The 15,187-nt window shown below is 47.0% G+C and overlaps 2 protein-coding genes across 3 annotated transcripts; both read right to left on the bottom strand.

Moving 5' to 3' along the window:
* Positions 1-4,001: 4,001 nt before the first annotated feature.
* Positions 4,002-5,489, bottom strand: LOC6532372. The gene has a single exon (XM_002093088.4). The coding sequence runs from the start codon at positions 5,363-5,365 to the stop codon at positions 4,064-4,066; it is 1,302 nt and encodes a 433-aa protein (XP_002093124.1). The 5' UTR covers positions 5,366-5,489; the 3' UTR covers positions 4,002-4,063.
* A 5,927-nt stretch (positions 5,490-11,416) lies between these two features.
* On the bottom strand, positions 11,417-14,919 carry LOC6532373 (cohesin subunit SA-3). 2 transcript variants are annotated; one of them, XM_002093089.4, is made up of 7 exons: positions 14,684-14,915; positions 14,498-14,633; positions 14,270-14,443; positions 14,015-14,213; positions 12,434-13,956; positions 12,083-12,370; positions 11,417-12,023 (listed from the first exon to the last, which is right to left on the bottom strand). In XM_002093089.4, the coding sequence occupies exons 1-7, from the start codon at positions 14,764-14,766 to the stop codon at positions 11,511-11,513; spliced, it is 2,916 nt and encodes a 971-aa protein (XP_002093125.2). In that variant the 5' UTR covers positions 14,767-14,915; the 3' UTR covers positions 11,417-11,510. The 2 variants fall into 2 exon arrangements, with proteins under 2 accessions (XP_002093125.2, XP_039230007.1); XM_039374073.2 differs by having other exon boundaries at positions 14,270-14,633; positions 14,684-14,919.
* Between the last annotated feature and the right edge of the window lie 268 nt (positions 14,920-15,187).

A 15,187-nucleotide genomic window follows, 5' to 3' on the forward strand; every position in this document is an offset into this window, starting at 1 on the left:
GTTTAACAATTTTTTTTAAGTTAAGAGCACCCAACATTCGAATTTACGTTCGAGGAATGCCAACATAATTCGCTTCAAAATGTTTGGTTATTTTAGTAAGTCGCTCGAAGGATGTCAGGATGCCTGGAGTGCCAACCCGTGCCGAGCGGCCTGTTGAAATATCCATCGGCTAATGCCGCCATATGGGAGACCCAGCACTTGGAGGGCAAATGGTGCTCCGTTGGAGGAGGAGGCGGTGAAGGGAATTGCCTGGCAGCTATTGCCGCTCAAGAGGAGCCTTGTGCCTTGTGCCTGGGAAAAAGCAGAGACAGCCGTCACCAGCGATGGGCATAGATAAAGCAAATAGAGCAAACTTGTCCCACATTGTGAGCCATTCCAGATGAGAAGCTGCACATGGAGTGGGAACCTGCGTCGGGCAGGGCAGCCCTGGCCCTCGATGATGGGACTCTGAACGCGACCGAGTGGGCGACGAGACAAGACAGGGCGGTCCAGAAGTGTGGGATAAGTTGGGAGGAGGAGTAGTGGGTCCAGGTGAGGTGCCAACGCCAAGCGAGCGAGCACACAATGCACGAAAAGCAAACAGAATTGTCATGGGAAATATTTCACAGCGCTGCGAGTGAAGTGCCCGAGATGCTCCCCATTTGCCCCGCCAACTGACAACTCCCCTCTGCAGTCCGTGCCGCAGCTCGGAATGTCTTTCAAAACGGTATCACACACACAAAACACTTTTCCTCTTGCCACACACAACCATATTTAAAAGTTAAATGCTTCACTAAACAATAAGCCAGAGCACAGAGCAGCCAACTGGCCGAGAGATGCCAATGGCAGTGCACTGGGAAAAAGGTATTGCAGTTGCTTAAATGCTCTAAAATCCTTGACTTTATATATAGAAAGCAAACAGCATTTAATTTGTGGTTTCTCGCAGTGCACAATTCGAATTGGGTGCCTGGGACATGGTAAAATTGAAGTTGAAGGCGAGGCGATAATGAAACCAAAGTCAAGCACATCGAGCCAGTCCAGCCTTTGGGCCCTTTTGGGTTGACAGGTTGTCCCTTGTTGCTTCCCTGCCCCAATCTTGCCCCTCCCCCTGGCCCCACCATTTCGGTTCTGGGAAGTTCTCATCATCCCGCTCCCGCTCACTGCACTTCGTGTTTGCCCATCCTGTTATCAACTATTACAATATTTTTGTTTAATTGACAAACAGGTTTATCATTAACATTTTTCTCACTGCTCTTGGCCGCGGACTCCAAAATGCTCGGATGCGTTGGCGGCGGCCTTCTCCACATTTATTTTGGAGTTTCAGGTGGAAGCGGCGCTTCAGTTGACGCTCCAGCTCTTTTCCCACACTGATTTCGGATTTTGGATTTCTGGACACCGTGAAGCGGCGGAGCAAACTCAACCACAATGGCATGATGTGAGAAGTGTACTAACTGATCAATAAATACTCGTACGAAGTTGAGGTGAAAAATGTTGTGCTACGCTGGGAAAATGCACACATTTGTCAACCCGATTGTAGATTACATTTTAATGTCCATTTTAGTGGCATATCTAGCAAATAAGTAGGTTTACCTCTTGCCGCGCTGTAAAATTAGCGTCAAAGCTTCACTTTTAATCGCACATCAAGTTTTAACAACTCAATCTCGACAAAGTGTCGCCAAAAATGCGTCGGATGGAAGGCTTTACGGTTGGAGCTCCATATCTTCATTCCCACTTTGATAACTAAATACATTGAGGGCCTCCTCTGCAGCCTCGTAAACCGCTAAGTGCTAGCCAAGTTTTTGGGATTAAAGAGCTTCTGGCCGCTACCACTGCCGTCTGGATTGTTTGCTTTTGGCGCTGCCGTGGAAATGCATTTTCCCTTGGACCCCCGCTTTCCCAACTCCCAGCTCCCAGCTCCCGGCTCCGTGTGCCCGTTTTCTCACCTGAGGCAAACTCAGTCTGCAGCTGCTGCTGTCGATGCTCGTTTTAATTTGTTTGTTTACATTTTCGGCTGCCCCACCTGCAGCAGCCGCGGTGAAGTTGGTTCCCATCCCGCGGCTGGGCGAAATGTTTGGAAATAGAGGTCCATGGAGATTGAAACTGGGCGCTGGGCGTTGGGCGTTGGTGATTTGGGGGATTGGGGATCGGGGGGAGTAGGCTGCACCACTGGGAGCAGGGCGTGTGTTTTGGTGTTAACAACTCGACACTTCATTAATTGAAGTTGAAAAAGTGCAGCTATAAAAAGACCATTAAGCTTCAGGCCCACAAGAATGGAGCAGATCGATACCGCACATGCACCTAGAAAAAATCTGTGAACTTCTATGGTTGCCTAGCTTATCTGTTAAGGTGTTTCCTTCCTTATAAAGAGATATGCCTATAAACACGATAGTTGTACATGGAAACAACTTGTCTTTTATCTATCCACGAATCAAGGATTATTTTTCGAGTGTAAATGATGCGAACTATCAAAGTGAACTTCGAGTGGCTGCAGTGCCCATTGAATGCAGGGGTGTAACAAATTTAAAGACGATGGCGGGGAACTTTCCCAGTCTCAGTTCGCATTAGGCGCAAATTTGATGGCTATTGAAAAGTTCAATGGTTTCTTGCGTCTCTTGAACTGCCTCCAAGTTCCATCCAAATGCCGAAAAGTGGCACTCAATTGAGTGTGAGAGCTTTGTTTACCACACACAAACCGAACAGATCCAACAAATTTGATTTTGGAATGGGGAGACACATCAAATCTGGGCTAATAGAGAAACTCAATGTGAGCATATCATAATTAGGAATTTGGCAAGACGGCATTATCTAGAGATTTTCCAATATTTCCAAACATTTAATGGCCATCTCTTAATGGCAGCGTTCTTGGGCAAGAACCGATCGTGGATCCATCCACAGATCTCGCCCCCAAGCGATTTGATCGTCACACATAAATAGTTCACGAGCCATCCGCAGGCTGTGGACATAAAAATAAATCCATATGCAAATGTGACTCCAGTTGAACATGCCACATGCCACAGCGACAGGCAGATGCGAAGACAAGCGGAGAGACAGGCGGGAATTCGAGGGTGATGTCTAGGCCTAGCCAAAAATAGGGATTACCCTCGCTATGGGGTTAGCTCGACTGGAGGAAATCTTGAACATAAACACCATCTTTTATATTTGAGTAAACATAGTATGTTGCTATTTTGCAACTAACATATATAATGAAGAATATGATAAAGTAACTAAAGTGACATATACTGTCAATATTCGAGTATACCTCTTTAACTACGCATACCCTCTCCAAATAGTTCAATCCCGACAGTCAAGGACTCCCTCCATTGCTGGCCCATCCCAGAATCCCTGGCGCAGAGGCGTCTGCAGTTTGGTGCCCGTCTCTGCGACTTTGAATCTTACAAAATGTGACAAGTTGCGGAATTATTTTTCGCAGAAGATGTTCTTTCTGCCTGTTCAGCTCGGCTCAGTTCGGTTCGGTACTGTTCTGCGTGCAGATGAGCTGCGATTGATAAGCGGCAAGGAGCGTGAACAGACCCGAATCCGCGGATCCGCACCAACCGTTTTTGTTGTGGTGACTCTGCTCCGGCGCGAGATGCAAGTGCTTAGATAAAGGCAGCGATTTATGTGGAAGCTCCTGGGAGCTGCTGGGTGGAGCAGCCGGCGATGACAACAGTAGCTCCATCCCATCGAATGCCATGCCGTCCTCCTCGAGTGGCGAATAAGCCAAGGTGCCAGCAATTTAGAGGCGATTACAACCGGCAATGGCATTTTAAGTGGCCATTGTCAAGACGCGATCTGTGGCCGCGTGATAAGCGCCGGCTCCCGTGTGGGCGATCGATTCCCCAGGTGTGGGAGTGGGAGTGGGAGTGGGTGGCCTAGCGGCATGGTGGTAGCTCGTTGAACCAGACTTACAACCAGAGGTGACAAAACACGTTTTGTACTTTTAGACTTGGGTCTAGTGTCTGGCCATTAAAGATCTTTGAGATCTGGAAGGTTAGAAATATACCTCCAACATACGATTTTTGTTCACTTTTCATCACTCAATAATTTATATAGCAAAAGTTTTAACGGACAAACAACTCCGAAACTAGTCGTTGCACTTCAGACACTTCGGACCAGGAGGCATGATCGTTCTCGGCACATACGAGGGGTTCCTCTTCTGCGCCACCTCCTCGGCCCACAGTTTGTTGAGGTAATCCTCCAGCTTGGCCACAACATCCTCCTCTTTGTCTCCGCCATCGGAGCAGGTGGCAAAGTCACTGCCCGAAGATCCAGAGGAGGAGGTGCTATGGCAAACATTCGAGGACTCGCTGCAGGAGTCGTGCTTGCAGTCGATGGGACAATGATGATTGTCCCAGTCCTCCGGAGGTTCCATGGCCTCATCAAAGCTAGTTTCTTGCTCCTCCTCGCCAAGCGGCCGGGAAACGGGTTGGGATATGGGCACTGGTTCCTGCAGACGATACCACTTCACCTTGTAGGAGTCCTGGCCACATTCGCCGAACTGCTCGCCGGTCAGCTGATCGATGTTGCACTCGCAGATGAGGAAGGGAGAATTGCACTGCTGGCATCTGGGCAGATTGACCTCATGGTTGATGATCGGACGCGGTGGCTTCTTCATCTTGACCTCCTTATCCATTTGCGGCACTTGCAAGCCACAGAGGAGGCAGGGTTCTGGTAGATCTGCACCCTCCGACAGCTTGAGCTTCATCATCTGACGCTGGCCGGCCTTGGGATGTCCGGGAACCTCCTGCTTGGAGCAGCCCTTGCAGGGACAGCCGGGCACCAGGAGGGGGTCCGATCTGGTAGTCATCCGCTGATACAGCGATGAGTAAACCAGACTGATCTGCCTCTCGTAGTGTTTGTGCGCCCAGAAGAAGGCCGCCTTGTAGTTGTCGAAGATCCTGGAGGTCTTGTGGGCGGCATGCATCCAAGCAGCACGCTGGGTGTGCACCGTCATCGCATCCACTATGGGATTGCTGATGGTCACCAGGGGCTTGCCGTGGTAGAAGGCCTTGAAGGCGCGCTTGATGATGGCATAGGTGAGCATCGCCTCCACCGGTTCCATTTCGCACTTCAGTCGCAGAGCCTGCAGCAAGTCCTCCCGATTCAGACGACTCCCAGGCGCGGGATTTGGTGGACAGGTGGTGCGCAGTCGTTCATGGTAAACGAAAGCCCTCTTGATTATCGACCTGGCGGCACAGGATTTTGTGGTGCTGATGCCGCAGATCAGCATTATCTGCGCCAGACTCTTGGCAATGTCCTCCACATTGTCGTCAAACAGCTGGTAGGGATCCAGCTTCCTCCTGCAGTTGCAGCAGCACCGCTGGATTCCTCCGGGAGGAACTCCCGCCTCCTCCTGCAGTTTCCTGGCCCTCTCATAATTGTCCATTGCAATTTGGCTTTAGAAGAAGTTGGGAGTCAGAAAACGTACCACTCTAAATTTCACTATTGACAAAACACAAAAAAGGTAAAGTATTTTACATAGATTTCTGATGGAGAATGTAGTCTCAGGCTACTTTATCCTGCATTGCACATGGCCAATGCTTTAGCTAATCCTACAAAAGAAAGTTGATAAGTAAGTTATAACTAAAACTGAGGCCAAGCTGAATGAAACCTATCTTGCATCCATAAACATACCAATTTGTGAGCAAACTTGACACAATTTCATTCGAAAATTCCCCAACTTCGATGAAGAATGCACTTCCCAGTTAGATTGGGACTAATGGCATGACTAGGTTTACCATAATAGAACAATAATCGGTTTGTCCCAATATTTTCCCTAGCCTTTTAATTTGGTTATCTGACCCACCGTGGCCCATCTAGGATTACACAGACCCCACACAAGAATGCATTATTATCTGTTCTTGGTTCCGATCGTAGCTGCAATTATGCTAAATAGATTGGGGCCGCACCGACTGACCATCGAAATAAATAAGCGAACCGAACACGACAGCCAAACGATGGCTGTTGTGTCAGACCTAAATTGTTCAAATAAATTAAGTTGTAGCTTTCGAATGGATCGGGGACTGCAGACTGCGGATTGGGGTTTGGTGATTGGGGATCGGGGATCGGAGATGGGAGATCGGGGTCTTTGGTGTGGGGATTGGGGCAAGCAAATACGGGAACGTAAACGTTCAGAGGCCGCCGCCGCCGCCACAGCCGCCTGTTGCATTGTCATTTGATAAATTATGATATTTGATCAATTGTTCCGCTGCGGTGGCTGGAAGTGCTGCCTCGGATATACATATGGATGTGGAGAAGTACGTGGAGGAGATGAAGACGTCTCCGCATCCATGCCCGCATCAAGTCTACCGAGTGAACTTTTCTTGCGTTTACATTGTAATGGCATCTGGCGGGGCAAACACACAAACACCCAGTCAGCCAGCCAGTCAGTCAGTCAGATAGTCCCATATCCATTCATCTGCATAATAGAATTTCCAGGGGTATGGGCATTGGGGATTTAGGGGATTTAGGGGGGGTGTGAGGCTGCCTCTTTATTGTGGCTAATAGGCCTCTTGGCCGCTTTGTTGTTGTGCCGCCTTGCCTCAGCCGCCTTCGTTTGCATTCGCCTTGGTCACCATCACCAACACCTCTCCATCTCCATCTCCATGCCCATCTGCACCATCAACATCTCAGTCTGCCATTGGCATTTCTATGTGGATTAATGAATGGCAGCAGCACCAAGATGACGCTGTAGCCAGAGACGGCACACTGGGAGAAATCAAAACTCCTCTATTCTATTCTTTTACAAATGGCAAAGTTACATCCTTAAGGTGAAAACTTGATTTTAGGTGTATTAACAATAGAGTTTGTACTTTGACACTTCTGTTTATGAGTGTAGTACTTGAATCTCCGACATTGCCATACATTTCTTGCGTGCCACAAAGTAGACATGTGTTTACCTTCCATATAGGCACACACATCCATTGTCGGGAGCAGTCAACAGGCCCCTAATTATGTGTAAAGGTGTTGTATGTGCTCCTCGCTCCTCCCTCCAAGATCCCGCCCCATCCCACTCTTGTCATCCATCTCGCTAGAGATGGAGCTACAAGGGTTAATTAGTAAGGTATACAGGAGTGTCGGCGTTACAAACGGACATTTGAAGTCGTCGTAGATGTTTGGCCACTGGAAAAGCTTCTGGTTCTGTTCTGATTGTAACTTATTGATTTGTATTAGGACAAGACAGCTGCTTCCTCGTTACACTCAGAAACACTACAGAAACTCCCCAATGTTTGACCATTTGCACTTTTATGGCCCTCGACGAATCGAAATTGAATGCCCCGGGAAATGTAAAGACAATATTGAAGCGGATGGTACATAGAGGGTAGCAAGGGGAATGGGAATGCGCCAACTCATCATAAAACGACAAAATACAATAAAAATAAATTTAACACAACATTCGCTTTGGGCATCCGCAAGTGCCGCATCCTGGGCACCACTATCCTTTGTGCAAGGACCCCAAACAATCAAGGGACAGCCAAAATATTTTCAATAATAAATCTATTTGATGGCCCACGGGCCGGAGTTTTTACGATCGACGCGATGACAGCAGGCGCAGTCATTAAAAATCTCACCGAAAGTTATGTCTCTTCGCATGATTAATTGTTGAGGATGTGTCAGATCGCTCCACCGGGAAAATGTATCTACCACTTTATGGATTATTTGTATATCGATGGCATGGTAATTAATTTTCATTCACTTTCCCTCTCCAAGAAGTGCATCTGGGCTTCCCAGGAGCCGCACTTGACCCCTGACCATCTGTGGTCAGTCAGTCGGCGGACTGTCAACTAATTTGTCCAGTTTGTGGTCCGTGTCAGGTGTTGTAAATATCGCATTTAATTGAACTGTCCGGGTGTCAAGTCAAGTGTCTAGGAAATGCCAGAAGACCTGCATATTTTGTAAGCCTAACGGAGTGGAGAGGTCGATTTCCCGCTCAAATGAAGCAGCAGAGGAAGTTTTCTTTACCATTTTCCATGATGTTTTTATAAATAAGCCTTATAAATCCACATAAATTATAGTATCCTTAATCAGGAAGTTCTAGGAGATAACTATGATTTACGTATACTAAGTTCTATAATGAATACAAGGCAAGGTATACAGTATACAGATTTCGGCTACAACATCTGTCGTAGCCTCGAATCCTCCGCTTTGCCAGTGTATAAATCAACACGCCAAGAGCAGTTCAACAACACGCTTGTAATTGCTTAATTAGATTGCCACTAAAATTATAATTTGAGTAAAGGAGGCAGTCCCGCAAAGCTGGGCGCAGATTGCAGGCCGGGATTCGAGGAGAAAAGGAGCAGCTGGTGCGTAAATCAGATTTGCTGACAGGGCACGACTAATTTTAACCCTGCCACTTGAGGCAGCAGTCTCTGGGTCCTGGCCCTTGGCCTACGTACGTCGAAGTGGAGCCGAAACTCGAAATTCGTTATCCTTTTGGAGTGGCTGCGCGTGCGCGGCGAACGCGTGCTAATGGGGCCAAAGAGGTGCAGGCCCAAGGATCGGGGTTCAGGGATCAGGGATCAGGATTCGGGGATTAGAGCTACAATCAGCGCAACTCCGTGCCCGTTAATTTATGCGTGTCCTGCGCGAGTTCAGCTGCACCTTGGAACCCATGTGCTTTCAGGGATTTGTGTGTGTGTCAAAGGACATATGTTAGGGACATGACTTTGTTGACACATCAGCAGCACGGAAAATATTTTTAAGTCTTGGGATTACAAATAAGTATATTACAAAGGATTATCTTGTGAGGCAATTTACTTTACAAATGCTACTGTTCTTTATTAAAAACGTGCACTAAATGCGACTTTAACTGCGCTTGCTTTAACAAATGTCCAATGAGATGCACATTTTTTCTCTGTGTAGGAAACGCAAGCGGTGGCCGCTGCGGGGCGGGGTAGGAGTCCTAAGGACAACATCTAAATGGTATTTATTGGTTTGCCAAGCCGGCGACGGCTGTCGAGCGCATCCTGTGTTACCGAGCGCGGCAAGGATTGAGTTACGCGATGGCGACACATTTGTAAACAGGCGGCCTGATTTACACACACCGTGTCTGCCAGGAGCAGGACATGCAGAGGATGTAGGACATGGGACATGGGACTACCGTGGCAGAAGTCGTCGCCAGGAGCGGCGCTCCTTATTTGCCAAGACATTAGGCAGCAGCAGCAACAATAACAAAAACAGAAACAGAAACCAGCAGTCACCAGCCACCAGGCAGGGGAATAAATGAGCAAGGACAACACCGCGTGTTTGCTGTCAGGCGAGGAGTCGCGGAGTCGAGGGATCACCTCGAAGGATCAAGATCCTCTGATTGACAATCGACAAATTTCGTTTGGCATTTCCATTTATCAATGGAACCGCGAGGATCGCAAAGGACTTCGAGTGCGGACCTCCTGTCGCGATGATGAATCGGGGAATTTGTGTTTTTACACGCAACTTGACGGGGCCAACACGGATTTGCTTAAGTTAATATTGTTAATGTTGTTGTACTTCAGACTATTATAAGGACATTTTTCAAGCAAAGTGGAGGGGGTAAAGGTTTCATGATTAATTGAACTTAAACGTTTTAAAAAAGGAAGAGTTTGCATATGTTATATATGGAAAAGGTAAGGTTCCTAAGTTATTGGCTTCTAACAGGACATTCGTCCTGCATGTTTTTAGCCCTTTTAGGCACTAATAGCGGTTAAAGTGCGGTGTGGTCACACTCTGTTCGCCAAAATTCAAATTCGCAGCCGAAAAAAGGCCGAAACAAGCAATAAATTCATGTTAATAACAGTTGCAACAGCAAACGACCCCTGCCCCAAAGAATTTTCGATGCCCAACGGCAACTGGCCATAAATATCGGCCAAATGGGTTGACAGTTGGCAAGAGGAGTTAACGAAATAAAAACGCAGAAAAAGAGCAGAAACCCTTCTTCCCTGCCGAAATGTAAACTCCCGAAATAGTACAGAAATGTGATACGAATCAAGTGCCACGTGTCGCCCTAAAACTCCTTATTTGCGAACAGTTCTGAATTTTTTCGACTGCCACAACTGTTCCTCAAGATCCGAAACTCAAACCGAACGACAGATGCGCGTGTCTGAAATTGTGTTACACTTTCGCCCGAGGAGCGGGGTTTGCGTTTATCAGGTCCCAAAAATCGTGCTAGGGGAGATCTCGGCTCGAGGGGTTCCTCCTGTGGAGGCGTGTGTCGAGGGGGCGGGCGCAGATCTCGTTAAACCGCAACCGAGGGCGATCGGATCTGGCCGTCAGGACATCTGTGATGAGGTTCCGTTGGCGGATCACAGATCTGGGGCCCGAGAGATCGGGGGGCAGGACCGTGAAATGCAATTGCCATGGCCTAGCGGTTCTCGCAGTCCGTTACGCGAAATTGATGGGCCAGGTTGCTGTGCTCCGCTCGCAGCTACCTGTCCAGTGCACTGAGAGAAATACTGAGTCCTCACATTACTAAGAAGATAACTGCAGTTTAAGTTTCTTCTTCAACATTACTCATCTAGTTCAAATAAAACATCAAAACTTGTATATCATAATATCTTTTTAACTTTATTAGACTATATTTTTAATGTATATTGGTTATCCATCTTCAGTGCAGTTAATTTCTCCCAGCGCAAAGCGAGAAACATCCAAAGTGTGCCTTCCTCGAGGAGATGTTCCAATTAAGATCAGTATGACCAGATGTTGCTCCCCAGCGATTCCGCCACCGTGTGCTTGATGGCCAGGAATGTTTCGGCGAGCATCTTCCACAGCTGGGCGAAGTGGAACCTGCAAAGTACTGAATTTCTAGATGGGAGTTTGTAGGTTTCCAGACCCGAAATCGGATACTCGGCGACCACTTGGCATGTGCCAAGGAAATGGACAAGCGGCCAGCACTTGAAAACCAAAACCAGAAGTGACCCAATATCCACTTGAATTTCAATGCGTTTAGTTTCGTTTCCCAAAAATTTTAGCGCCCACCTTGAGGACCCGGCATTCGATTCCCTGCACTCCATCTCCATTTCGGGGTGTCAAAGGCCGTGTTAGCTCGTGCAGCCTTTGACATGAGAACACGGAGAGCCCGGAGAACTCGGGGCACCAGGAGAACCCACAAAGTTGCGAGTCAATTTGTCAGCGAGCGGGCATTGAAATTGAAAATTGCCGAGCAGCCTTCGCCTCGAATTGAATGGGACTTGGGACTTTGGAAATTCGATACCACAGCTGCCGAATGAATGCAGCCTGCAGATACAAGATACTGTTCGTTATTACGCAACCTTTTGTGGCCATTTGAAGGAAAGGTGGCACTGCAGCGAGGAAAAGCTTTGCCAAATGCTGCCGGCGAAACTGAGATGGGTTTTCCTATTGCACACAAACACATTCGGAAAACGGCAAGCGGGATGAACACGCAATTGCAAAGGTATGTGAGCTCGGAGAGGTATACTCCATCGACACCAAAAAAGCGATACACTTAAAATCTCCAAAAACTGTTTAAACGACTTTAGCAAGGAGTTGCGCATGTATACATTATTTAGATACATATAACATCGGGGAAGTTGTCTTCTTTAAGTTGCCGCAGAATAACATTTTGTTTTTCGAGGACTCAAGGCGGTTCGATAATCCTTCAAATATTTCAAATCCTTTCTATTGCATTTAGGTATTACCAGCTGCTCAAAGCCCTGGAAATACGTTAATATTGCTACTTTGTCCTGAGCCAAGAGCAGCGGTGCAAACACCTTGAGGACACGCAAGAAAGGCAATTTTTTTGAGGCCACGGCATTTTGTTTCTGAGTCGCTTCAAAGACGAACATAATGCCCGATCTGTGGAACCCAATCACACACTCGCGATACTCCATGGGATTGGGAATAAGTATCTTGGACAAACGATTGGCCAGCTCCATTAGCTCGGAGAACTCTGGTGACCTTAAAGGCATTTGTCCAGCTGCGTTGTCATCAGCGAAAATCTCCATGTAAAGTAGCAAGCATGTGTGCAATAAGGTCATTGCCAAGTGAACGGGATTCACTTGTATTGCGAGTTCCAAGGAGCATCTCATAACGTCGCCAAAGGGAGCGTGGTACTGCAAAGGGTAGTTAACTTCAGTAAGATTCCTTTTTAAGTGTCTTGCTACTTGCCCACCTTTACGTAATACTTATAGAACTTTGAGGCTCTCATGGAGGGCATAACTCCTAAGCACACCAGTTTCAAGTAACTGGTAAGGATTGCACGAATCCTCTGCAGCTGATCAGAGTTGGATTCCTTCATGAGATCCGCAGGACTAAGCTCGAGAAAGTTCTCCATGAGGAAGCTCTCCAGAATGTCAACCTCATTTCCAGAAGGCACGTGCGCAACTGAACGAATCGAGGGATTCGAACTTCCACAGAGGTTTCCATGTAAGACAAACAGATCGCAAGTATATGAAAAGCACTGTAAGTAAACAAGCAAACATTTAACAAGTCAGGAGAGATAATTCAATAAACGTTCACTCACAGGATATGCCAGTGGTTCAGTGTGACCACTGCCAACTAGAGAGAAGGTCACAAAAAGGTAGTCTTCTAGGTTCTGATTCAGGGCAGCGCAATACTCCTCCAAACCTTCGTTACCAAAGGCCGTTTCCTTCAAGTTTTCCATGTCCCAGGCTAAGCAGCAAAAGCTGGCCTTTAGATAGAGCGACAATGCCTCCGGCGGAAGGTCAGTTCCATCTGGCATCCTGCGGCTACTAACCAATCTTTTCAGGCTGAAGAGAAGCGGCTCCGTCAACTGCCATTCCGTAAGATCGAAATGTCCGCTTAGGATTGTTAGCAATCTCAGAGTGACCAGCAGTCGGTTGGACCAATTTTGAGGAGATTCCGTCGAGCCCAGGTCCTGCATCCTTTGCCAGGCCATCTTGTAGTTGGTCACCGCGCCGATGAGAAAATGCTTGGTATGCGAGTTGGGAATCATGCGGTTCAGAAACGCCAGAGTTTGCACTCCGGTTTGAAGCAAAGTGGAGCTTGTCTGATTGAAGAGTATGATGTCGAACTGCTCGAACAATTCCGAAAGCTGCTCCATCCTATTCCCCACACGGTAATACTCAAGGCAGAAGTACATTGGAAGTTCCAGGAGTCTTTCTATGTCTTCTACACGGTTTGCGTACTTTTGCAGGAGTTCGGGCAGAACGGGTGCTAGTAACTTAGTTGCTATCTCCTGAGCGCCTCTGATCGGCTCCCTTTTCAGATCATTGGTATATCTGCCGGGCGGTATCTCCCCAGTGGTGGCTTGCTTAACTCCTGCCAGGAGGATTGCAATCAGTGAGGAGCAATAAATATCGCTTAGTTGCTGGCATCTGGGATTCTCCATTAGCACCGCTATCATGGACTTCCAGTCCAGAACAATTTTGCAGTTGTTGAACAAGGAATCCACAAAATGGTCGGCCTGTTCATGTTCGCTCTCAACGAAAAACTGCAGAAGATGTTGTATTCTTTGGGAAAAGGATTCTCCTTCCAAGCCGTTTCTGCGCAGAATGAAGAGATCGACGGCCGCTTGAGCCAATCCCCGATTTGCGGCCATAATCAGTTGCTCCAGCAGCTGGCAGACGCCGTCACTTAGCATTTCTGGAGCAAATTTATAAAAATCGGTGAGGAGACGCAAGGATTTCTCAGCTATTTCATCCTCCTTGTCCACGCAAAGATCCAATAAGATCTCCCGAAATTCAGTGGCCAATGCCACGCACTGCGGAAAAAGTTCATCCTTGCGGCACAGTACTGAAATATTATCCATGCTGCACTGCCTCACTTTACCCGAGCCATTTTTCAAGGACTCGTAGAAAATACGGAGGCTGGGTGGCTGAATATAGCACTGCGGATATCTGGAGAGCCACTGGCCAAGTTCGAAAAGACAGAGCAGCCGTATCTCGTTCACCATGTCCTGGCGACGAACTTGGAACATGCTGTTGAACATCCGCATCCACACGGTCTGTGCCACTTCATCGTCTGAGGATTTCAGATCGCTTAGTATGGTCATTATTTTCAGACCTGGAACGATTTAAAGTTGTTTTATTTGTTATGTTTAAATATTAAAATGGTTTCTCACCTATCATGGTGCCTGTATGGCGAAATGCACGAGTAGTAGAGTCCGAGCAGACCAACACAAAGTTCGTCATCTCGGTTAGAAATATGTCGTATAGCTCCAAAGGAATTTCATTGGCAACCAGCAGCAGAGCTTTCAAAAAGGAGCCCACCTTTTGTTTAAAGACGTCCGCAGGCTTCCTAATCAGGGGATATATGCTGGTCTGAAAGTGGGCCAGGTGAGAATGGTATCTTTATTAAGTAGATTTACCCAACTTACATTGGGGAAATGCAATGAGCTGTTGGAGATGATGTCACTGTAGCTGAATGGCATTGAAGTATCCTCTGGAATCTGGTACTGACTCCCACTGGCCTCCACCACAAACTGCAACAGAGAAACCAATGCTGCCGTCGGGCTCTCCAAATAAAATGCCACCCAACGTTGGGCCAAACTCTGGATAGGAAATACGATTATTCGGATATTTAAAGGACTTACGAAGTTACTTACCAAATGCACTTGTTTTTTGGAGAGCACCATTTGCAGCAACGTCTTGTTCATTACGTGCTCCTTTGTAGTATCACCGACTTGCTCATCATCAACGACTTGCACATCATCAACGACTTGCTCATCAATTTGGGCAGTGCTAAATGTTTCATTTCAATGACTTGCAGCTAAAATGGGCTTTCGACTTACCTTGAGTGTTCCTGTATCTCAAAATCCATCTGATCAGCAGCTGGCGAGTCATTTTCATCGATTTCAATAGTTATATAACTCATTTTCACGCACTTAAGGGGTTTGACAAATTAAAAAGGTAAAACTAAACCAATGAACACTTCAAAAAGTTCACGTGACATAAGTTGCGGAAACGGGGAACTTGGTGCTGCCAACTTTGCAAATCCAAAACTTTGACAGAAATCGAACCATGAACCAATGAACCACTAATTCCAAACGAACCTTGCAATTAGGGTTATTTTCAGGGCTGCAACAAAAATTCAATTTTTGGCATTGTCCTCTTAATGAGACACAAATAAATTAATGTTAAGACTAAACAGGATGTCAACATCTGATTTAGCTGTGAGAGAAATTTTCCAGTAAACTCGAAGTAATTTGTAGAACCCAAGAAAAAACTTGTTAAATTTGTAGCCTGCTTGCAGTTTTCCCACATTCACCGCAAAATAATGAAATCCGGAGCAAATA

Source organism: Drosophila yakuba, chromosome 3L, assembly GCF_016746365.2.
Source record: "Drosophila yakuba strain Tai18E2 chromosome 3L, Prin_Dyak_Tai18E2_2.1, whole genome shotgun sequence".
NCBI lineage: Eukaryota > Metazoa > Arthropoda > Insecta > Diptera > Drosophilidae > Drosophila > Drosophila yakuba.

Coding starts and splice junctions, on each gene's coding strand:
- LOC6532373 (XM_039374073.2), bottom strand. CDS start 14,766: ATGAGTTATATAACTATTGAAATCGATGAAAATGACTCGCCAGCTGCT. Junction 13,957..14,014: donor CCATACAGGCACCATGATAG/GTGAGAAACCAT, acceptor AAATCGTTCCAG/GTCTGAAAATAATGACCATA. Junction 12,371..12,433: donor CTGAACCACTGGCATATCCT/GTGAGTGAACGT, acceptor GTTTACTTACAG/TGCTTTTCATATACTTGCGA.
- LOC6532372 (XM_002093088.4), bottom strand. CDS start 5,365: ATGGACAATTATGAGAGGGCCAGGAAACTGCAGGAGGAGGCGGGAGTT.